Source organism: Excalfactoria chinensis, chromosome 4 (assembly GCF_039878825.1).
Source record: "Excalfactoria chinensis isolate bCotChi1 chromosome 4, bCotChi1.hap2, whole genome shotgun sequence".
In the NCBI taxonomy this organism is placed as follows: Eukaryota; Metazoa; Chordata; class Aves; order Galliformes; family Phasianidae; genus Excalfactoria; species Excalfactoria chinensis.
The window spans coordinates 11,708,144-11,733,904 of record NC_092828.1 but is presented as its reverse complement, the minus strand read 5'-3'; the positions used below and the strand labels follow the sequence as shown (position 1 = coordinate 11,733,904).

The 25,761-nt window shown below is 38.1% G+C and overlaps 1 protein-coding gene across 2 annotated transcripts in view; it reads left to right on the top strand.

The window, feature by feature from the left end:
• Positions 1 to 5,253: 5,253 nt before the first annotated feature.
• Positions 5,254 to 25,761, top strand: part of STK32B (serine/threonine kinase 32B) — a 134,155-nt gene continuing 113,647 nt past the window's right edge. For both annotated transcript variants that reach the window (XM_072334920.1, XM_072334919.1), the window contains exon 1: positions 5,254 to 5,517. In XM_072334920.1, the coding sequence (XP_072191021.1) occupies positions 5,442 to 5,517 (76 nt within the window). In that variant the 5' untranslated portion in view covers positions 5,254 to 5,441. The remainder of the gene's footprint in view (positions 5,518 to 25,761) is intronic.

Below are 25,761 nucleotides of genomic sequence, written 5' to 3'. Positions count from 1 at the left end.
GTTGTAGTTTGTTTGTTTGTTTTTAGTCTTCTGACATGAGATAATAGAAATAAGTAAGATCTGCAAAACTGCTGTTTTCAGCAGAAGTTTAGCTGGGATCAAACACTTTCTTCCTCTCCTGAAACAAGTCTGAGCATACTGCAGGTCTCTGAGAAAATGGCTATAGCTGTGAGATAACACTGATGCAATACAAGGGAAGCAGCTGGCTAGCAGTCTTTTGTAAGCCTTATTGAATGCTATTGATCAGGTAAAATGGAGAATGGGAGCAGATACACTCCCAGTCTAACCATGAGATTTGATTACGCACAACATGGCTATGAGTCTATTCTATACTCCATTAACTTTTCTATCAGGAAGGCTGGAGCCTCTTTTAGTCATCCTGCAAATTCATGCCTAGATGACCCATACTGTGATTAGTTCAAAATCTGTTCAAAACTGTATCTTGTTTTACGTTTGTGCTTTGGGAATGGGAATTAGGACTGCTGAAGAATGAGCAGTTGGGAAGGCAGCTTGGGAAGCCAAGCAAAACATCTGTCTTGCAGCAAAGTCATTGTCCTGGCAAAATAAAGGAAATTTTGATCTATGCTTGGGCCAATTCTTGTACCTTTTTACTTGTTGTGAGTCTACCAGATGATGCCAATTATATTCGCTGCTGCTCATGGTAAACCTCAATAAAACGGTAGCATTTTAATACCCTTTTGATAGCACTTTAGAAGAAGCAATTCCTTTCAGATTCATCCAAGGGTGAAATAGGACTCAGTCAACTTACATAGGCTCTGACATTTCTTTGGAACAGCACATATTTATGCCTGAAGACCGACTAGAAGACTGTCAGTGTGAATTTCAGGTTCTTGTCTCTTGTTGGCTTATTCATCAAGTGCTCCCAATGCATGAATTCTGCAAAACTCAAATTAAAAAGGGCAGAGTACAGATTCCAACAGTGAACTATGGACAGATCAAACTTTCTTTAATTCTTTTTTCTTTTTTTCTTTTTTCTTTTTTCTAATTTTAGCAACCTCTGCATTTTATCACATTTTAGTGATCTTGGTGGGAGCTGGGAGCAGAGATTGTTAAGGAAGAATTTGGACAGCTTTATCACTGCCCCAGCTAACACCTGGTAAGTAGCCATAGTAAGCTTACTGAGGACCAGTGTGAAATGAAAGGAGATGGTTTAAACCACAGGTCCACTCCTCACACCTGAACTGAGAACCTAACTACCATGGAAAGTTTCTAACCTGTTTGGACTTTGTCCTGAAAACAAATCTGACTATACCACTAGTTATCAATTTGTGGTGACTTAGAAAAGCAGTAATACTTGTTCTTCTCTCTCATTGATTCCCAATTTACACATCCCAATACCTCTTGAGCTTGAATGTAACCTATCCTTTTTCCATCCATTAGAACACACAGCAGAGATTGTGACCCTTCTCTGTAAAGAAGGACATGGAAGTAACCACATATGAGTGTGGTCCTTATTGAATCCTAGAAGAGGACTATTTTTAAACCATCGTCTTTCATTTTAAAGTAGTTATAATAATAAAGATTAAGTATTATAATAATAAAGATAGGAGATTTTTTTTTTTTTTTTTTTTTTTTTTTTTTTTTTTTTAAATATCTTGCTAATTAACTACAAGGTAATATTCAAACACCAAAACATCAGTACAAACACTCTGCAATTTACAAATATTAGCATATCAACAGGGTATACTTCGAAATCAAGAACTGTAGGGTCACCCTGTAAATCTCATCAAAAGCATTTCAATACAAAAGCTGTAATCACAGAATTACTGGCTTTAAACTACTGAATTCCCTAAGGGAAGTTTTATAGTGCAAAGCAGTGTAATCATGTTTGATTTTCTTTACTGCTAACTCTGCATGGAGATAAATAAAAAGGAATCACTATTAATCTAAGTCAGATAACATAGGCCTTAAATGAAAATGTAAAACAATGGGCTTAAAATGATGTTCATGATGATTTCAGCTTCTTATTTATAGGAAACAAACAGCACAAACAAACAAAGTGCCCTTTTTCCCCACTGTGTTTTCTGCGTATGCCATGCACAGTTTACATGCTAAAAATAAAACATCTTTTTAAGAGCAGAATTTGATTTATCTCAGGCAAAACCTGGTGATTTTGTGAGAGCAGATAAACATGGGAAGTGGGATTTGGTTCTGGTCTTCAAAGACTTACACATTTTGACTGCTGGTAGCTGAGAAATCTGTTCCACAAGAGTAAATACTGAATTACCTTGAAAAATCTCAATCTTCAGAGAGTATGATTGATAGGTATGATGTTCTGATTTCAGACTTATTTCTTATTTACAATAGCAATTGGAAAAAATACACGAGTAATTGTTCCTGAAGAATCTGCTAAATTTGGAGCAGACGTAGTGGTACTCAGGTTGTTTTGGGTAACATTAGAAAAAAAAATGCTGAACTTATGTGTCTGTTCAGAGTTCTGGACCATGTGAATAAACAGACTGTATATTCAAGGTTTGGTATTACTGATACTGGAAGCACTGGAAAATTGCAATTGATTTCCTTGAGATGTTTCTAGGCCTTGATGCCCTCTGTTCCATTGAATACCATTAAGTAAACATCTTTTGATTATCTGCAGAAATGCTGATGCAACCAGGAAGCTTGTCAGTTTAGTGCGAGCAAAACTTCATTTGGAAGAAAGGCAATGTGGCAATGAATACCTCGCATTTTCTTTAGAGCAGCAAAACCAACAACTCTTGCCAAATGATATTTTTTAATTTTAATTTTTATTTATTTATTACAGAAAATGACTGTGAAGAATAATGCCTTCCACTAGTCAAGAGCAAGAGTTACAGAGGAACATAAAGTTGTATTTAATAAGTCATGAATGAATGGCTCATCAATACTTTACTGTAATAATCCAAATAGGAGTTAAAAAGACATATAATTCTAGTAGGAATGACTATTATATGAATAGAGATAACTTGTTCCTCTGTAAGTTGTTTAACTATTTTGGTCCACAGTGGGTCTTGTCATATGAAATCATGAAAGACAACCATGTAGACTCATTAGACTCAGTTGATGTGGAAGAAGTCAGGTATTTAAGAAGAAATAGAATAACTCTTGGCTGTTGGAAGATATTTTCTGTGATTCATATTTTCAGCATACAAAGCGATTTCAGGCGGCTCCTGCTCATCTCATGTCTGTATTCTAGAATGTGTTTTTTATATGTAAAATAATCACACACAAGATTGGGGATTTACTGGCAGATGAGTTCTTCCCATTATTTGGAAGGTCACTTTAGAGTTCTCTCACAAGAATCAAAGCAATTACATTAATGTGATATAAGACCTTAGCTCAGGTAGAAGGTAACTCATCAGCTGAAATGCATTAAACTTTAAATGTAACCAACCCTTGATAACTCAAAAGGAAAGGGGTTAACTTAGAGCACCATGCTTGCTGGTTAACACAGAGGATAATTGCTAGCTGAAAGGTAGTGATTTCTATATATTACTCCTATACTCTTCTTAAATAACCTAATATTGTGTCTGGTTTTTTTTTTTTTTTTTTTTTTTTTTTTTTTTTTTGACTGTTTGACTTGGGCTTTGAATGGTTGAGTAATTAACAAAAGAATAACAAAGTGATGCTTTCCAAACAATAATTTAGATAAATAGTCTGCATTTTGAAACATTCCCTATTTTGCAAACCTCTTTGCGTGTTAATAGTGACAATCCAGATGATTAAGTATGGGATATCAGCTAGTGATACAATCTGCCCATGTCTACTTATGGAAAAATATCACTATGCCTGAATTTATCAGCTGTCTGTGTTTGTAGACGCTGCAAGCTCTGAGCTCTCAGCCGCATACTGCAGGGTCTCACCCACTGCATTCAATTCCAGTCAGTGTTTCCTTGAAAGGTTATGGCATGATTATATTGAGTTCAAAGACAGGCGATGTGAATAACCAAGGCAGTTAAAAACGGTAAGTAAAAGGACTGAAATTTCTCCTACTATATGTACAGTTTTTGACTAGGGCTTTTCCAAAGTCAGCTGCTTGAAAGAAGGGGTAGTGGATAATAAGGAAGAACATTAGAACATATGTATGTATATTGACTGGCTCCTATTCTTTCGATCTAATTTCCTGTCATGACAGTGCAGAAACCAAAAAATGCAACATCCATTAGATCTTTGTTCTATGGACTTTCCCTACAGGAACTGAACAGGTTTTAACTTAATAAAGTGCGTATGTTTTCAACCTGTTTCCTTTTGGCACAGGTTTCACAAGAAATTATTTCTACTTCACCTCCATAGCTGTGAATGGTAGAATGGAGAATGGTCCAGAGGAGGAGGTGGGACCCGCTACTTCAGTGTGTTAATAGCAATTATTGAAATACCTCAGTACTTACTACATAAGGTGATCTATATTTTACCCTAATGTTTCTAGTAGTTTCCCCTAACGCACTTTTGTAATTGAGCTATTTCGAGGTAAATATATTTATATGTATACAGATGTATTCTTTTGCTCTCTTTCTTCCTCTCACGAGGTCCTACCGGAACCGCCCTGTCGGAGATACGCAGGAGGCAGCTGCCGGCCGCCAGGTGGCGCTGCTGTGCCGGGCCGGGCTGGGCGCGGTGGCTCCCCCCAGCGGCGCCCCCTCTCGGCCACTCCCGGCGCATCCCCCGCAGCGCTTCGGTTTCTGCTCCTCCACTACCGAGTGCGCTCTGCTGCAGCCGTCACAACCCCGCTGGGGACGACAGTCCCACCATGACCTCTCCCCAGCACTCCCGACCAGGAGAAAGGAAAAGGAAGAGGGATATCTTCTCTCTTTTCATTCGTTTTATTTATTTATTTATTTTTCCTTTGATGAACTCAGTGAAGTTCGGACAACTGACCGTGGTTCACCCCTCTGCCGGAGGCGGAACCCCTATTAGGGAGGAAAAAAAACAAACCCAAAACCTTAACCTAAAGAAGCTCTTACGCCCTACAGCCCCTTAGCCGCCTCGGATCCCGGTAGCCCTCAGCTGCGGGTGCCAGTGCCAGTAAGCTCCTCCGAGCGGCAGGAGAAGCTCCATGCCCTCGTTAGGCAGCGCTGCTGGGGCAGCAGCAGAGACTCCGCGCGCTTCCCGGCGGAGGTCTCGGAGGAGGCAAAGCAGAGGGAGGATCCGCTAGGATCCAGGTAGATCCAGCTTTTACCTCTTACCAAAAGCCACAACCAGCAGGACCTCCGTCTCCTCCCTCCCTCCTCCCCTAACTCCCTCCCTTCCCTGCCCCTCAGTGATGAGAGACGGGCCAAGTCCGTGCGCGCCAGCAGCGCTCTCTGCCAGGGGCGGACGGATCGCTTTCATGTCACAGGGTGACTGCTAGCCCTGAGGAAGCTCCCCGGGCCGGACTGGGGCGGCGGGAGGGCAGCTGCCCCGAGGTCGGGGTGACTGCCGACCCCGCGGAACGCTGGCGGCGGGGGATGCGGAGCCGACTGTGGACTAACATGGGGGGCAGCCACTCCCACAGGGCGCCCGTGTTCGACGAGAACGAGGACGGTGAGTGTGGAGCTGTCCGAGGTACCCACCGCGCCCGCGCGCCCCGTAGTTCCCGTGCTCGGCTCAGCCCCGGGGCCGGAGGAGGCAGCTCGCTCTCAGCCAGCTGTTAACAGCTTCCTCAGTCCGGCTGGGGGAGGTATTTTGGATAGATCCTCCAGCCGGCTGCTTGCTGTGGGGTAGCCTCCCTGGGGAAGGAGGTGGGCAAGCCCACCTTTGTTTAGCTGTTTGCACTAATTACACACTCCTTTGCTTTTATCCAAGCTAAGCTGAAGTCTAGGACAGCACCACTCGGGTTTTAAACACATGGCCAGGTAACTTCATGTGTTTGTATGAGAACTGGCATTAGTTTGGAAATGAATGCCTGCTTTTCTCTTTTCATTTATGGTTGACTCTTTGCCCACCAGCCCATTTTAAATGGTGGTACATCTTTCAGTCAGTATGCTTTTCTCCACCTTTACTTTCTGAAACTTTTAAAGTTGTTCTGTTACTTTGAGATTTTATTCCCCCTGCCTAGATAGTATATCAGAAGAAAGTGTATCCAACAAAGTTTTTGGAATACAAACAGAAGTCTGCATAAAAATGTGCAATTTTTTTCACTTCTTATTCATTTTCATGTCAATTTCTTATAGAGATAATGTTTTACTGGGATTATATGGCTCTCAATTTCAGTCATTTTGACTCTTAGAGCAAAGAGAACACTCCACTTTTAGGATAAATTCATACATCATTTTGAATATATCCATTTAATTCTGGTTCTCAATGCCTGACCCTCAGCAGACTTTGCTTTGCCTTTTTGAGGATTATAACAAATCAGAAACATTTATTCCTATTCATTCAGGACACGTGGACACATTTGCACTGTTTTGCTAATATATAGGAAAAATGTTAAATATGTTTTTATGGGGGTGAATATATATTTGCTTACTCTTCCAGCACATTTACCACTCCCTATTTCTTGGCAAAGCTCGAAGAGGTATTTGGTGTGGTTTGGTTTATAGCAGTTTACTGTTTGTGTAGAGTAATGGACTAGAGTATTTACTATAGGTGTATTGTGATGCAGTAGGTGTGATTTTCTTGTCATTTACCATTTTCAGTCACGAGTAAATGCTATGTAAACATGTGAGAAAGAAACCATTCCCCACTGTAAAATTATAATGGTGATTATTTACAATTAGTCATGTAAATCTTAATGTAATTCTTCAAGAGTGAAAGTATAGTGTTAACCTTGTCTAGAGTCGTAAGGTAAAAAATAGATCTGCCTTTGCCTTTGCGAGTGTTTTGACTGAGCTCTCTTGAGTTCACATGTTCCATGAATTATTATCATTTCTTTTTTTCCAATGAGAAAAGGCTGTGGTCATTTTATGAATAAAATGAACAGAGTTCAAGAATGAATGAGAATAGAGGGCTTCATGCCACTTTGCTCTCTTATCCTTAGGAAAACAATTAAAAGAAAAGAAAACAAAACAAAACCATGTACACACAAGCTATTTATAAATTTCTATTAAGACATTGTTTATCCTTTGCTTGTTGGTTTTTTTTACCCCATTCTGAATATTTCTAAAATATCTTTTTTTTTTTTTTTTTTTTTCTCTGAAGACATTATGATTAGTACAACCATCTAATTGAGAAAATCCCATTGCTTTTGAAATAGATAATCTATTTTCTACACTGCTTATGAATTGCAGTTCAGGATGGAATTTTCCCAAGTACCTAAAAACATAGGAAGATAGCTTCTCTTTGAAAATCTATCTTGCAAAATGTAATCCAAAATCAAGGAGTATTTCATATTGTTCCTAATATCTACATTGGTAACTGCTTTCCACAGTACTGGACTCAATATGAAATTAAAATTAAAAAAAAAGCAAACAAACAAATAAACAAAAAGACCCCAACCCCACAACACACTGTTACAAAGAGATAGTTCATTTGTTTCTTGAGACTATATATTTTTGTTCAAGAATAAGAATATTTACCAATTCATATAGACCGGAATAAATGAGTCGTGTGTGAATATGTAGGCATAATAAAAAACAAGTTATTTAAAGAGTTGCTTGTATTGTCACAGATGTCTCCTTAGGATGAGAAAAATGAGCAGAAAAGCATATTGTCATTTTATGTTTGTGCATGTCAATGTTGGATATAGAATAAGTCATGAATTTAAGATGTTTAAAACAATTCATTGTCACTTCATAAGTCATAGAAAAAGTTTCATATTCAGTGTACCATTTAGCAAGGAAGTATGTGGAAAGAATGGATAAAGAGCAACCAGGTACAGTCTGACAAACCTGTAGAGTATCTGTTCTAGGGTTATCAGTCATGTTTTCTCTCTCATGAGGATGAGTGTCAATGCATTGAATAGATCTAAAGCTTAGACAATGTACTTAGACTTACCACTGTAAAGATGGATATCACTGATACGAAGGCAAGCTGGAAACAGTGTTGTTCAGTCTCCAGTTAACACAGACACCATCTACCATCATTATCAAACGCTGATCTTTTCAAAAGTTGTAATATATACCATTTTTAAACTAGTTATATTTGTTCTCTCTGTGTCCTATTTTTGCTAGAAGGATCTTGCAGAACCTTACTCTTTCAATGGGTAGAAGCATCTGCCTTCTTGATTAAAAGCATGCTTGACCTACATATAACATTTATCTTTATTTCAACATTTTCACAAGCTTAAATAGCTCTTCATCCTCCATGATGATTATTCCAGTACACTGATAGATACTAGCACAAATGTTCCTTCTCACTCTGTTCTGTAAGAAAACTTCTACTTTTATTGTTTCTCCTGCTTTTTCATCCCCAGTGTGCCTAATCTGTATGTATTTAAACTCATCTTGATTACATGCATATAATTCAAACTCATACAATTACAGGTAAATTTTCTCTAGAACCTTTTACTGGAAACAACATTTCCTGATCTCTACTGAAGCTGACTTTCCCAGTATAGCCTATGCCCTTTTCATGTGCATATCATGCAGACAGTACACAGACATCTTGTGATGAATTTGCTCACTAATACCCTTTTCAGGAATTTCTACTGATGAGTTCCAATCTACAGCAGAAATTTTAAGTGCTCCCGAATGTGTGACTTCATTTTGCACTGAAGAAGATTGAATTTCAAGTCATTCCTCATATTCAGGTCCTCACTGAATCTAGCCCTAATTTCTTTCCCAGTGATCCTCTGATCCTCTGTTATTTTAACAATGTTGTGAATTATCGCTACCCTCACTAGCTCAATGGCAGTTTTCAAGTCCATTGAATATATTGTGAACATACTAAATTGGGTAATTTCTGTACCTCATTCTCTTTGCTGTTATTTCTCTTCAGTCTGATAATTTCCATTTCAAAATAACAGTTAGTATCTCCTTGCATTTTGCCAGGTAATACTCAACTTTCTCAGCTTTATGTATTCCTTCTTATATATTTCTCCACTGAAATTCAGAAAAATGCAATTATGAGAAGTGTACTGTATACAAAATAAGTTTATCATAAAGGAAAAGTGTCTAGTTATCTCTCATGCATCAGTGTTTGGTGAAATCATGTGGATTTGATCTCAGTTTTTCTTCTTAGCCAAGACTAAAGCACAGCAAGAGCTAGGAAAATCCAATGAATGGAATCCTTTGTCTACAGCTCTTGCTAAGGAAGGCCAATGAGAAAATATATTTCATTTCTTGATTTTTATTGCTGTATTTATTGGATAAACAACTAGATCTGGTGTAGCACCATTTCTACCTCTATTCAAAGCTAGATGTTTTAATGGACTGGAATTATAAGATTTTTACGGAAGGCTTCATTTTGATTAATGCTGCTGATGCAAAGGGAACTTTGACTATCTTTGTCTTTAATACTTTGTCATAATGAGTACAGAAAATCTGTCCTCTCCTGAATAGGTGTTTTCAGTAATAATAATAGGAAAGGGAAAGGAGTATATCTTTCCTGAGTTTTAGCTCTTAGAAAATAATTGTAAGTTCACAGACATGGAACAGTGAGAGGAATATTAACCATTGGTAAATGTTACTTTCAAATTCTCAGTAAATACTGTAAGTAATGAATACATTATCAATAGCCTGGCAACTTTAAGGAATATCCTTCATGATAAATTTGTTTTACTGTGCTCAGTTAAAACTGATGCTTAATTAAATTGTTAGAAATGTTATTCAATATGTGAAAATCAAATGGTAGAAAAGAACCATTTTCTACTACCAAATAGTAATAACAACTATTTGCCTGTATGGTTGTGGAAGATACACAGGAAAGGATAAGAAATAAAAGCGTTATAGGCTAGAAACTGGATCTTTGAATTGATATGTCACTTGTTTTTGTTTTTGGAAAAAAAAATAAATCAGTTTTATTATGTTGGCTTGTAGAAACAAGTGCACTGATTTCTTAAATGTTTTCTTTTATATTTATAAAGCAACTTTACTTTTCAAACAGTTATTTCCAACAGTTCTTAGCAGTTATTGATGTGCTTTCAGTACAGAATTGTGAGACAGGAGGAGAATATGGCCAGAGAGGAGAGAATGGCAAGACAATATGATCATACCAGGCAGTCACATAGGTACTAACTGCCAAATTGTTGTCAAGAGTTTGCATAGACTGTGGCAAAGAAGACAAAGAAGGGATATCATGGCATGGAAACAATATTCAGTTATTATCTTCCTGATTCAGTCTTTTAAAGTCCATGTTACAATGTGCACAAATAATGTGGACCTCTTCACATACTAAATAATGATTACAGGTGAAAACTAACATTAGATCATGGCTTTTCCTTTCACACGGAGAACTCTGAAGAAAAGCTGAATGACCATGACACTTTCATTTTTAGATTTTTGCTCCCCTAAATGAACTGCAAGTCTGTATGCTACTTGATGGTTTTAAAAATTCAACAGAGGATTATAACTATGACAATTTCAAGGTGCAGTTAAGTGTTTACCCATCTCATTTTATTTTCCCATCATCCAGCCTCCACCAGCAATGCCTTAGAGGTGAATTAGGTGAATTTTCAACATCCTTCCTAAACACGTTCTCTATGATTCTATGATCTGATTTTCAGATTTGATGGAAATATTCATGTCAGGGCCTCTGTATTAAAAAAAGACATCATGTAAGTCTCTGCTGCTGCTTTTGTAGCCTTCTGGAATTTACACAAGTTGTTGATGTAGCCCCCCAGCTCTGAGAATATTACAGAATTTCTCAGTGGCTTGTTATCTAAGAAGTGTGAGTGTTTTATACATATTGATATACATATTATACAGCATGTCTGGAACTTGGGACAGGCTTTTTGGAAAACTGCATACGAATAATTCAAGGTTAAGCAAGCTCCAAAAAAGATAGAGAATTGATATCAAAATCAGGGAAAATTCTGAATGTTAAAGAAACCACGATAAAACAAGATTGTTATCTAAATCAACACCACTGCCTTTACAATCACAACTTTACTAATTCCTAAATTACGTCTCCCATCCCTGCCTGTAGATTGCTCTTACAGGTCCTACTCTCACATTTGAGCTGCTGTGGTGTTTTGTGCCAAAAGAATAGGATTTCAGAGAGTTGTATTCTGCAGGACTGGAAAAGCTGGAAAGTGAAAGAAGAAGCACACTGAAAAAATCAAATGTTTCCTGACTGGCTTTTAGTCTGAAGAAAGCTGGGGGTTGTTATGGAGGAGAGAACGACAGCATAACATACCTTTGCAGGTGTAATGCCTTTTTATTTTTTTCTACCCTAGGTAATGCTACAGGCTTTGGGTAGAGTGGCTTAAAGACAGTGGAAGAAAGGGACCCAAGGGTCTTGGTTGACACTCTGCTAAACATGAGCCAGCAATATGCCCAGGTAGCCAATAAGGCTAACAGTAACCTGGCTTGTATCAGAAATCGTGTAGCCAGCGGGAGTGGGGAGATGATTGTCCTCCTGTAGTCAGCTCTGGTGAGGTTGAACTTCAAGTATTGTGCTCAGTTTTGGGCCCCCCTCTGCAAGAAAGACATTGGGGGCCTGGAGCATGTTGAGAAAAGGGCAATGAGGCTGTGAAGGGTCTGGAGCACAGGTCTTATGAGGAGCAGCTGGGGTTGTTCAGACTGGAAAATAGAAGGCTCAAACCTTATTGGTTTTTACAAATACCTGAAAGGAGGTGATGGTGAGGTGAGGGTCATCCTCTTCTCTGACATAATCAGAGATAGAGAAATGGCTTCAAGCTGCACAGGGGAGGTGCAGGTTGGATACTAGGAAAAATTCCTTCTCTGAAACAGTAAGCAGGCACTGGAAAGAGCTGCCCAGAGGTGGCTGAGTCATTGTTCCTGGAGGTTTTCAAGAAATGTTTAGATGTTATACTAAGGGGCATGGTTTGGTGGAGAAATATTGATAGTAGGTGAATGGTTGGACTAGGTCATCTGGGAGGTCTCTTCCAGATATGGTGACTCTATGTTTGCATAAGCTTGAATAATATAATGTGTTGGAACTAGAAAATTAAATTATCCTGAAATTAATATTACATATCAATATCTGAATATTTTTGCCAACTTCTTATGGGGAGGTTTAGGTTAAATATCAGGAAAAAACTTGTTTACAGAAAGGGTTGTCAGGCACTGGAGTAGGCTCCTGGGGATGTGGTTGAGTCACCATCCCTGAATGTGTTTAAAAACTGTCTGGATGTGGTGGCCAGGGGCATGATTTACTGATGGGTTGTTAGAGTTAGGGTAGTATGGTTAGGTTGCAGTTGGATGTGATCTTGAAGGTCTTTTCCAACCTGAGCAATTCCATGATTCTTATAAGAAAGATTCTTATCATGTGACATCACCTGTAGGAAAGTATTTGAAAAAGCTTGATTTCTGCAGACATGATTTTCAAGTGTACAGATACATTAAACTGCCTTTACTCCATAGTTTTGTCTTCATGCATAGCTACACTCAAAATAAAAGTCTTTCACTTCTGCCAGGGAGATCAGAGTCTGGCTGTACTCATTCCTTTTTAACACCTTCCTGTACAGCAAGGAGAAAGAGGTGCACCTCCTCACATTAATACCTACTAATGTTGGGCTCTAATGTGGTACTGAATGCATCAATTGCTGCATTTGGCATGAAAGAGTTCCTTGATGTGGGTGTGTGGACATGGTTTACAAAGCCAGCAGTATTGTGAAAATGAAGCCTTTTTGTGAAGCTTAGGTATGTTCTGTCTAGTGAATGAGGGAAGTTCAGCCTAGAATGAAATACTGCACCTAAATGACTTAGAAAATGACCAAAATGATCTTAGGAGAAAAACTAATGAGGATTTATGATCTTGCTCATAAATACTCAACTAAACTAATCCTGTCCCACTAGGACTGTTTTAATATTTTCTCTTCTGAACGTTAGCATGAGAATGAAGAAGGCTGGGATTTTGTTGGCCATGCACAGGACTCTTCTAGATTCCTCCTGAAACAGCAAGGCTGGGAAAGCAGAAACAGAAACCATCCTTTTGCTAAAACTCCTGGACAGATATATATGGGACCAAGTATTGCAAGGCAGAAAAATATTGCCAAGGTTGTTTTCAAGTATTTTGGTGTAATAAGAGTGAGCTAATGTTGAGATGTAAGGAACAAGAAAAAGGAAAAATAATTGCTACAGAGATCCATCAATATTAAACAGAAATTTCTGAAGGAATATGCAAAAGAAAAGGATCCAAAAGAAGTATAAGACCATCCTAGTAGTAGAACACAAAACTATCTTACTATGGTAATATAGAAGAGAGAACAAAAAGCACAGAACTAATTACACAGAATTCAGCAGGGAAAGCAGGGATGTCTGGAGAGGATAGAGCAGCAGTAGTAAGCTGACCCAGCCTCTCTTGAGCACAGTTCTGCTTAATTTCATGAACTATTTGTGTTGATTACCTTAAACTACATTCATTACTTACTGCTTAATGTGAGGTTAGGTTAAGTTGATGAATTTGCTGACATATTTGTGAACACTGTATATGTGTGTATACATAAGCTTCTCTACAAAAAGAAAAAGCAAAAAAAAGCATTATTCTGCAAAATTCAAAATCTTGTGCCAGCAATAAGCAGTGTTTCCTTAACTAAATCTTATCCAGAATTTCCTTGGAATCAATCACAGTTTTGTATGTTTAACAAATAAGGAGTATTTCCCGAAAAAGTATAGGCTAGTGTCTATACTAAAAGTATAGGCTAGTGTCTATAGCCTATAAAGTATAGGCTAGTGTCTATGTGGTGGACAACAGGTTGGCCATGAGCCAGCAGTGTGCCCTTGTAGCCAAAAAGGCCAATGGCATACTGGGGTGCATTAAAAAGAGCGTAGCCAGCAGGTCAAGGGAGGTGATCCTCCCCCTCTACTCTGCCCTGGTGAGGCCTCATCTGGAATACTGTGTGGAGGGCCACAAAGATGGTGAAGGGCCTGGAGCATCTCCCCTACGAGGAGAGACTTAGGGAACTGGGTCTGTTTAGCCTTGAGAAAAGAAGACTGAGAAGGGACTTGATCCAGGTTTATAAATACCTGTAGTGTGGGAGCCATAGTGGCGAGGCTGGTCTGTTTTCAGTAGTGCGTGGGGACAGGACTAGGGGAAATGGGCTGAAACTTCAGCATAGGAAGTTCTGCACGAATGTGCGCAAGAGCTTCTTTACAGTGAGGGTGACGGAGCACTGGAACAGGCTGCCCAGGGAGGTGGTGGAGTCTCCTTCTCTGGAGATATTCAAGACCCGCCTGGACGCCTACCTGTGCAACGTGGTGTAGGGAGCCTGCTTTGGCAGGGGGGTTGGACTCGATGATCTCTAGAGGTCCCTTCCAACCCCTATAATTCTGTGATTCTCATGAGGCTCACCTGGGCCCTCTACTCCAGTGAGCCAGTATCTCAGTATGCAAGGAGGTTGAGTATTTATAATACAGGTACTGGGATCTAGAACTGATTATCTTAACACTGTGTCTCATAAAACATCCATTAAATTAATTTTAATTTCTGAGAATTTAACATAATTAATGTGTGTACAGTATAAGTTTATACTTCATTTATTTATTTATTTTTAAAATATATTTTGGAGAATGTGGCTGGTGGGCTTTAATTTTACTTCCTTTATGCAAAGAGGTTTTACGAAGATGCAAATAATTCAGCTTTATAAAATACAAATTCATAAATAAAATAGGAAAAAAATGAAGGGTCCTTCTGCTTTATAGGTGAGTGCTGCCAATCTTTCCCTTTCATGATTTCTGCTTCATTGACTCTTAGAAATATAAGGGAAGTGCAGCATGTGGCGTGTTTTCAGGAAAATCTTAGCACTATAGTGAAGTGTTAGGCAACAAGGAGCTCTAAGAATATGAGCGTACTTTTGTATCACAGAAATGAGGACTCTTTTTCCTTAAGTTTGGAAATAGAATCATATCATAGAATCATTTGGGTTGGAAGGGAGCTTGAAAGTCATCTAGTTCCAGCCTCCACTGGTATGGGCAGGGGCATCTCCTGCCAAACTAGGTTGCTCAAAGCCCCATCCAGCCTAGCCTGGAATGTCTCCAGAGTAGGAGTATTGACAGCCTCACTGGGTAGCCTGTTCCAGTGTCTCACCACCCTCACAATAAAGAATTTCTTCCTAATATATAGTCTAAATCTACCTCCTTTAGTTAAAGGCCATTTCCTCTTGTCCTTTCACCACGTGCCCTTATAAAATGCACTTCCCCAATATAAAAAGTCCCTCTTCAGGGACAAAATACACTATTCTGTACCTCAGGGAAGTATTTACACTGTAACATCTCACCCAATCATTTTGTCCTCATCTCCCTTATTTCCACACTGATTACTATATACTGTGTCTTAAGTAAATCAAATGATCTGGATGAACTGGTTAGGATTTGTAGAGATGTGACAATTTTGAATTTAACCATTAGAAATTTGAACTTTGTTCAAAACATTAATAAGAATCTGATTTCTCTGCTTAAATCGCTGTCCTCATGTAGTGACTGTCAACTTTAGATATTTCCCAATCTGGCTTTCTTTATCTATTGGGAAATCTAGCAATACGCACCAATGAAAGCTTTCTGAAGATTTCAGTTTATTGTATTTCTGTGCATCCCATCAGGGTTTATTTATTTACTTTTTCGTTTTAGTGTTCAGCTTCCACACAAAATAACAAACGTTTTTTCTATCTATAATATTTTTTTCTTCTACATCCCTTTTCTGCAATCTGTCACAAACCTTGACACATAAGCATGAAATTCAATAATGCTTTTATTCTTAGAAGTGTTTTGCCCTGTATTGTGACAAGCTTATTAACAGCGGTCTAAACACATAAGTCACTTTCATTTACTCCATAATCAGCACAAAGACATTATCTACTAAATTAAAGAAATTCCTCTTAGAATGTAATAACAAAACTTTACTGGAGTTGTAGCAGCCCATTGTGCTGGTTTTTAAGGCTTTTATGATAACTGGATGTAGCTGATGACACTTTGTTTCTCAAATTTTATTGCAAGTATCAAATTGAAGTGTTAAAGTCTGTATTTTATATTACTTTAATTCTTTTCTACACTTTCTGTTTTGAAAAAAAAATCAATTATATTTTATCAAATCAGCTATCTGGTTTTGTTATCTGAATCAAACTGAAAAATATATCAGTAATGTGCTTTTTAGCATCCTACTTCGATTTGAGAATGTTTTCATGTTTTTTATTTTGTTTCCACATTCCCTCTCCTCTCCTCTCCTCTCCTCTCCTCTCCTCTCCTCTCCTCTCCTCTCCTCTCCTCTCCTCTCCTCTCCTCTCCTCTCCTCTCCTCTCCTCTCCTCTCCTCTCCTCTCCTCTCCTCTCCTCTCCTCTCCTCTCCTCTCCTCTCCTCTCCTCTCCTCTCCTCTCCTCTCCTCTCCTCTCCTCTCCTCTCCTCTCCTCTCCTCTCCTCTCTTTGAAATTTGAAAACTTTTAGATAGTGCTAAAGCTGTTGTCAATTTCTGCCCCATTGCTTTTAGCCTGGATCAGTACCAAGAAAAATAGAGTATTAGCTGTGTCACTGAATTACTAATGCTGGTCTGTATTAAGCAAAATAAATATATCTATGCAGCAGTATACATCAGTGGGTCATAAAAAAGATAATAATTCCTTTTTCTACATTTGAAGTAATAATTTCATTCCTTATTTAACATCTAAAAACACAAACTGAATTAATGCCTCCAGTAATTGCAATTTCCTTATGATATTGTTTTGCCTCTCTTGCTGAGTGCTGAAATCTGTTCTTAGTATTCATTCACTGTTACTCTGGTAATACAAAGAAGTAATATTTGAAATCACTACTAACCTCCTGAGTGTCCTCCATACCTCTCCGAAATCATCCTCTTCTTTCCCCTGGATTGTTTTTATGTGTTACAGTGATTGTATTTATGCCTTTTGGGGTTATGTTCAGATAAACCTTTGTTCAAGCAGTAAAGCCTGCAAACTCTTCTGGGAAAATGCACATCTTAGGCACTGTGATTTGCTACACAGAATGTGAAGTCAAAGAACAAAGGAAAATCAAAAGATCCTTTCTGAAAAGCACGAAAAAGATATTATGTCCAGCTTCATATTTGACTGCTCTAGCCTATGAAAACTACAGTGGTAGCTGCACAATCTTATGCACAGGGCACTGCTATGAAATAAATCAAGTTAGCCTTTACTGGGGTAAGTTTGGATATGATGGGAGGAAAAGTTACTAAGTGCTGTAAGACTTTGCTGAAAAAGGGTCATAAAATAGTGAATTTTTCTGATAATCCTAACCTTCAGGAAGGAAGTCCATGTTCTGTTACAGCTAGAGAACTCTATTGATGAACAGGAGAAGAGAGCAGCTAAAGAATGGCTTCCTGGGTAGACATAGTAGACATAGGCTGTGGGAGGTGGGATGTGCAAAGATCTGGTCCTGTGGACAGGAAATCTTCCCTCTAAATGGCTTTTCACAAGGCTTTTCTGGGATTTGAGAGGGTTATTTCCACTGTTCAGAGAAGATTAAGTAATACATGGCAGTGAATAAATGACATGTTTTCTGTGCTTCTGACCACTTACACTAGGTGCTGCCCTGATTTCAGACCTGTCGTTCTCCTAAGCCAGGCGCCATCAGCCTGTGTTACAGGTGCTGCAGGGAGAACAGGCACAGATTTTAAACACTTTAATAGAAAGCCTCACTTTCAGCATCTCTTAGAAAAAAAGATACTTCTTGTGACACTCAGTTTTCTCACTGTTTCCAGTGAGATGTGGACAATTTTGAATGCTTCCCTGGGCATATAAATGCTAACGAACAGCTACAAGACCAGCTCTCATCTTCCTAAGCTTCCTCTGCTAGGTAGATCATGTACATATGCACCTTTTGATCTACAGACATTTGTCTGTCAGTGGCATCCTGATGCTTTAAGTGGCCAGATACCTATGCTGCTGGAAAGAATTTCCTTCACTGCAGTGAGGGCTGCTCCAAAAATTATTGCCTTCTATTTCCACAACATCAAAGAAAGATGTTAGTGGTATGGCAATAGGGGTTGAACCTTCTGCCAGTATTTCATTACATTTTATTGCTGTGGGACATATGGCAGCAGGGGGCAGTCTGACAAAATGGTGTCTGATATGGAAGTGTGTATGAAACAAAGGTGTGTTATTGAATTCCTCTGTGTGGATAAAAAGGTACTCTTCATAGTATCATAGTATTGTGTGAGTTGGAAGGGACCTTAGAGATCATCGAGTCCAACTCCCAGGATTCAAGCCCTATGTATAGCAGAGCGGCACTTCTACCCCTTGCGCCACAGGAGGGATTCGAACCCGGGCCCTCTGGTGTTGCAAGCGGCAATTCTACCGCTGCGCCATCAATGCTTGCTGACTGTTTATAGAGACTATACAGTGGATACAAGCACAGTGAAGTAGTGAGTGTGTTTCAGTAGAGAAAATAGTGATGTGAAATATAAGCCATGTTCTGGATGGCCATGTACAGCCAGGTGACACAACAAGAGAAAGAGTGTCTTGATCAATTCACCAGCAGGAATAGGCAAATTGGAACCAGGGAACTGGGTTCAATGAGTTGGAAATAATGGTAGCATCAGTAGAATACCACCGAGTTTGCGCCAGGTGGATCCCACAAATGCTCACATAGGAACAGAAAGAATACTGTGTGTGGTGTCAGGCCAGAGAAGAAATCAGCCTTTATCTTGCAACACAACAACTGCAAGCCTCGTACCAGTTTGAAGACTGTGGAGAACATTGGCAATCTTGTCTGGGATGTACTACCTCATCCACAATATAGTCTGGATTTGGTGCCTAATGACTTCCACCTCTTTGAGTTAATGAAAGACAGAATGAACAGGCAACATCTTCCTAGCACCAACACCATCATAGCAGCAGTGAAACAGTGAGTGACTTCAGCTGGTGCAGACATTTACAAGTGTGGCATACAGACTCTTGTTCATTGCTTGTGAAAACACATAGCTAATGGCGGTTACTACATGGAACAAGAACGTTTTGTAACTAGGAATTTGCATTATCAAATAGTGTCTTTGTGTTCTCTGTATCTGTTGTAGCTTCCATGGAAATAAATAGGAGGCACTATTTTTGGAGTGACCTATGTAATTTAGAAAAAGAAAATGTAGCACAACAGACCACTCAGGGAAAAATGATGGATACTATCGTATGGAACAATTTTTTTTCAGGTCTCTAGTGACTTTAAGCTAATTTCCTGACCTTTTTCCATCTGTGCCTGTTGATTAACCTAGACAAAAACCAAACCAATCAACCAAACAGAACCATATACATCTGGTGCTAGAAAATAAACTTTTTTTTTTTCTTTTTTGTTATTATGAAGGTTTTTCATCTTGTACTGTGAAGAATCGAGACTATTTAGCATTTTTTCATAAAAAACAGCCAGAGGAAGTTTTGATCTATTAATTCACCATATTAATTTAGTTAAGATTTTATTTTATTTTATTTTATTTTATTTTACTTTATTTTATTTTATTTTATTTTATTTTATTTTATTTATTTATTTTTGTATGTACATTAGTTTTGTCATTTTGTCAAAACAGATCTGGTGTATGTGGTAGAGAACTCTGGAACAGATTACCAATATTCACTATTTTCATCTAACATCTATAAATAAAATTACTTGAGATTCTGTTTCTGTGATTATACAGAATCGGTACGAGTACATTGAATAGCACCAAATGTTTCAGGCACTACAAGTAAAAAACCTGCAGCACTGAACAGTTTTATCCTCTGCTGTTCACTGTTTGTGCTCTGCAGCTAATAATTTCTGCTGTTAAAATTAGAAGTTATGTTATTTCCATTAATACCATTTAGCTACACACCCCCTGGATCAAATGAATCTTTTCATTCATTCCTGTTGTGTGGTGATATAACATAAGTCTTTATAAATTAAGTTGTGACTGATAGAGTCTACTGACCTGCTGTTAATGCTTGCCCCCAGCCATAAATCTGGGAACTATGTTTGATCTGAAGTCCTCCTGTCCTCAGCCACCCCAGTGCCAGATGACATGGAGCCACAGAGTGGAGATGAGGTGGATTTGCTTTGTTTTGTGACTGTATCTAAGCTTACTTTATTATTTTTTTTTTTTTTTCATGTTTTAGACAAAGGCCCCGATTTGCTTATTCATATTTACTGTTTTCAGCAATGCTTGGGCCTATCAACTTTGAAGTAATTGCTTGTGGTGTGTAAATAAGCATACTTATATCAGGCTGGAACTATCTCAACATTATCACTGGAAGGATTCCCAAGAGGTAAGCGGTGCAGTGATAAGAGAATAAGTAATGAGCTCCAGATCAAAAATTACCACATTTAGATGGACATTGCACATATAGCAGCCAACCATCTTATTCAGTCTCAACATCAAAACTACCAGTTTCATCACAAAATATTTATCTGCAAACCTTTAGATAAAGATATTTGAGTTGCACTGACATTCTGCAGGTTCTTTATGAATTAAATATACCTGCTACTATGAAATCTTTTTTTTTACCCTTTCTTTCCACCGAGAAAGAAACAGTTACCAAATAAATAAATAAATAAATAGTCAAAATATAAATGTTATATCAAATATTAACTTTAACTACTAACTTAGTTTTTTTCTTCAACTCTACCTGGGAGCAACTGATCATGTTGGAACACATTCAGATTTGACGAATGTTTCACCTTGAACATCTAGGTAAAAAGCCTTTGGGGGTCCACAAGAGCTTTTACTCCAAAATGGCAGACAAAGTGAAGTTATTCTTATGAAATCAAATGATTCATACTTCTGGAATCTCAGATTTGGACTTAAGTTTCCACAGCTAAAATGGACTTCATTTTTGTTTAGAAATCTAGTTTAGTTTTCAAAAATTACAACACCTATGAGTGAGCTGCAACTGAATTGCTCACTTACATAGTGAAATTCATTTCACTGAAGAGGATAGGTGACTATGGATGGTCTAAAGGACAGAGTTAATGGAGATCAATATCTTAAAAGCCGATGGAAATCTGGCTGCTGTGGCAGGCATCTAGATTCTGCAGGACTCTAAGGCTCTTTATTCTCATGCAATAATGCAGTATTTGAAATTAACTTTGCCTTACGGGAGCACTGCTACTAAGTTGTACTTGCCATCCATTCTACCATTTTAAACATTTCTCTTTTCCATAATCAGAGGCAACTTTTCCTTTTTCCAGTCCTCATACTACCTTCAGTTACTGCTGTACAACTCTGCTACCTGCAGTTCTATCCCATTACTGTAAAACACTTGTCCAGACTGAAAATGGCACTATGCAGCAGGAACAGGGAGGGGTGGTGGCTTCATCAACACAAGTGCAGCCTACTGTCCCCAAGCTAGATGAACAGTGAAGGTAAGCGATGGAAAGCAGGGTCCAAGAGCCCAAATAGATGACAAAATGCATAACTAGGCATGGATATAACTGCAGCCTAGCTCAGGTGAAGCACAGCTCAGCAAAAACAGGATGGGTCCCAACCAGGCTCCTCACAGTTCTGTTTTGTGTAGTTGGTTGTGCAGTAGCTGGATCCAGACTTCAGCTGCAATGGTTCTCCTGAATCAATGGCAAGGTGGTGGTGGGAGAGAGGCAGGTGAAGATGATAATGGACTGGCAGTCTTAAATGGTGACCCCAGAGCTCCGAGTCATATAATTAATTTTTAAAGTTAATTCTTGCAAGAGCCATGAAGTTCAAGTTCCTGGACATCTTCAGAAATTGCTCTGAAAGTTCTTGTTATTTTGGCACTATTTTCAAATCCCAAAAGATAAATCAGACCTGAGCAGCCACGTCTACATCTGGCAGGTCTTACCACTACTTTTGAAAGATTTTTTTTCCCTGGATGGAGCATCCCCACTACCAAATTAATGAGCAGTAACCATATGATGGCAAGAAAATATCAAGTCCATTGCTCCATCCACATTTCAGACACACTTTTGCTATGAGTTAGGAGTGGCATTATTCTTTTGATACCCTTGGGTTTTGTTTGGGTTTAAAAACACTAAATGGGAGAATCCCAACTGAAACATAATTTTTTCTCACCCTTTAGTGTCCTTATTTGCTGATAGGGTTCTATTTGTAATTGTGGTTTAGGGGAAAAATATAGCAATTTTTGCGGATCCAGTTTTGGAGACAGAAAGGGATGTGAATTTGGAAGAAATAGAGGACAGCAACTCGTAGTTTATCCAGATATTTGGATTAAATCTTATTCACATGATTTCCTAACACAACACAAAAACATTTTCTGAAGTCCTATCAGAAAGAAGAGTAGCTTTACAGCCACCATACAAAGAAGCCTAAAGCAAAGGGATTTCTTATCCCTCTTACCCTGGCATTGTAGAGGCCTCCATGTGGATAAAATTGACTGATGCCTTACTGAGGATTTTGTTGATCATTTTGTTTAAATAGTTGTCCTTCACCTGAGGTTGGCTGGTGAATTTTATCATAGAAGAAAACTGTTTGGTCCACTGAAATTTGACATTTTATTCCCATAGCAACTTCCCTCAGCCTTCCAGTTCAGTTATTAATGAGGTTATCCTCACAGTAACTCTCTGAGAGGATAACATTCCCACTTTCTAGTTGAAAAAAGATGCTTCATATTCTGTTATGTGTTTCCTGATCTCCTGGGGAAATCTATTATTGTTAAAGTGGAACATAGGCTTTCTGTATTATAGCAATATATTTTGTTAAGAAGTCCATTTTCTGTTGGACATACTTGTCAACCTATTTCTTCTAGAAATAGATTACAAAGATTCTTTTTGACATCTTAGTCATAAGCAGGCAATATCATGTCAGAAACCCAGTTTTATCATCAAAAGGGAGTTATGTATCTTTACTTATGAAAGCTCTTGAAGATATTTTATATTTGAGCAGGTGATGAAATTTCAGTCCTTAGTTCTAATGTCAACATTACCCTTTGAAAGAACTATGAACAGCACAGAGACTCATAAAGTCTTGTCAGCCACTAACTGACAGTGACATGGTCTACTACATCTGTTCAGTAGTTCCTTGATGATCTTTGATGTTTCAAGCATTGGCGCTAAGTTAACCACTTTTCTGAATTAAAGCTCTGTCCTGTAGCAAAATAGAATTGCTTTCATCACAACTACATTAAAATGTTCACTGATCTTAAAAAAAATAAATTTACTGATTTATAATGGTAAAATTTTATAAATTACTCTTTTCTAGTAAAATACCTGGATGAGTGACTAGAATGATATCAGAAATTCCATTTTTTTTTTTTTTTTTTCACTAGAGAAACTAGTCTATGCAAAAGAAAGCTTTCTAGACTAGGAAAAAAAAAGGTTACCTGAATGTTATATGCAAATAGAATGTATATACAGTTAAAGTAATTGAAAAAATCTTCCATTGTGGTAGACTGGCTTATAGTTATCCTGAAGATTTGACATTGCCTAACTAAATTCTAATTATTTTGATATGGCAACAAGGGCCAGGCTATGGAATTAAGTTGCAATTGATGGTCATTATTACTGAACACACTAAACCTAATAATCTAGTAATATCATTTCTTCATGTCACATAGATCCAGTGCCAGCCTACCTAGAGAGAGAATCATTTACTTTCAGATGGCCGATTACAATGAATTCTGTGTGCAAGATGTGAGTAGCTGTATTATACAAATGTATAATTGTTCCCAGCTACCACCAAAACTTATCTGGGCTCAGGTGGGTGCAGTTAAACTGGCTCACTGATACGCACCAATTATGGCTATGTAGCAAAGGTAAACATTTTTACTTTTTAGTCCATTCTGAGAAATATCTTGCTTTTTATGTTATTTTTCATAGCACTGAATTATATCTCAGTACATAAAGTCCCTATCAGTCCCTAACCCTAGGCCTTTCACAGCGATCTGTGATTATTTGCTAGTTGCTGAAAAACATTAGTAGACATGGCAATGCAAATTCCTTTCACTTTTTTGTTTAACTTATCAAGTCCATATTCGTTTTTCAGCTCAATGTATGGACTGGTCATCATGGTAAGAGAAGACCAGTAAGCTACTGAGATATTTTGCTTCAAAATGCATGAATTTTGAATCCACAGGATCAAGGCCTTTTAAGTTGGTGGCCCACCATCAGCACTCAATCTCTTGCTCTCAGTCTGTGGTACCAAATTACTGTTTTCAGACCAATTTGATCTGATCAGTACTCCTCTACCCCTATGGACATGGAAGTAGCAGTAGAAGAATGTCTTGTCTGTTGTTCACCTACAACATCTTGACTGCACAGATCTCTCAGTTTGTCTCTTCCCCACTTCTGGTCTTCGCTATTTTATAGTTCTGCTCTTTACTGAATTTGTTGATGCCTTTGTTCACTATTTTGAGACATGCATTGCCTTTTTGCAGTATAAGTTTCCATTCATGTTTCCCACTGTTGTATTTTGTGTCTTCTTTTTTTCTTTCTGATCTGTTTCAGACACTGCTGTTTCAAATCTTATGTACCTCTCATGGGAGGTTCACTTTGGTTGTTGACTGAACCACTAATAACCTCTGGGATTTCTGAAGACCTTGCCTGATCCCACTCCCCTCCCCCCACCCCCCCCAAAAAATAATATATATATACGTATATATATGTGTGTGTGTATGTATGTGTATATATATATATATATACACACATATAAAATACTCTGTACTAATTTTTGCTGTCCACATTATCAATGGTGAAGTTAAACAGATGTTCACTCTTTCCTATTTTATACTGCACTGCCTATGAGGACATGCTATCAGCTTGGGCTAGAGGGTATAGCTGACTTTTTTGCAAAAACAACACATATTTGATGTCCTTCTCTTTTCTGCCTAGATATTACCTCTATTCAATATTATGTTTGTTTTCTTAATAAGAAATAATTTCAAATTCATTAGATTAAATGAGTAACCGTCTTCAAATAATAGCAGCTGTATTTTAGACCATGTTAATTCAAATCTTTCTGGTATTGTATGTTACGTTTTTATTTCTATTTATTGTTTTTCTATTTATTATTATTATTTTATAAGGAAGTTTGGATGTCTTCATGACTTCCGTCTGAGGCAGAACGCTTGCTTAGCAGAATGACTTAAATCTGTCTTCACCTTTATTGCCTGTGATTGTTTATGTCTGAGGAGAAAATAGAATGATAGCCAGCATATTTAATAGGACAGGGATGAGTGTTTGAGCTCTACTTCTGTATTAAAGCAAGAAAACATAACTGTAAAAATACAACATACAAAAATTGAGTTTTACATACTGGAAGTGATGATTTTATAAGTGTAAATTGACAAAAATGATCCAGTTGGACCATCTCAGTTTTACCTTCACCGTAAAAGAAAAAATAATAATTAAAAAAAAAAAAAAAAAGAAAAAAAAAAGAAAAAGAAAAAGAATCTTGCTGGCTCTCTTTACAGTGTCTTCTACAGGTCACTGCTCCTGTGCTGAACGACACTGACCCTCACTGGATCAGAAGTTCCCTGGCTTATTCAGTATCATTTTTACCACCACAGATTGGCTAACTGATTTAACTCTTTTTCCCCCCCAATGAATAAATTGTCTTCCACTGAACAGAGTGAGCAGGATTCTGGTTGCATTCAAACTGCTCAGATCTGGCATCTTTCTCAGTTACCTAAACAGTGAAGTTGCTTGCAGATTTCCCTTGTACACTATCTGTTGTATTCAGGACAGACTATCTGTTTTCGTAAGGTTTTCTGCAGTAGTAAGTGCTATAAGTTCCCTGTGAAGGTAACTATCCCAATCTATATCCCAATCTACAGCCTTTGAAATTACTTTTTAAAGGGAACTTTAATGCAAT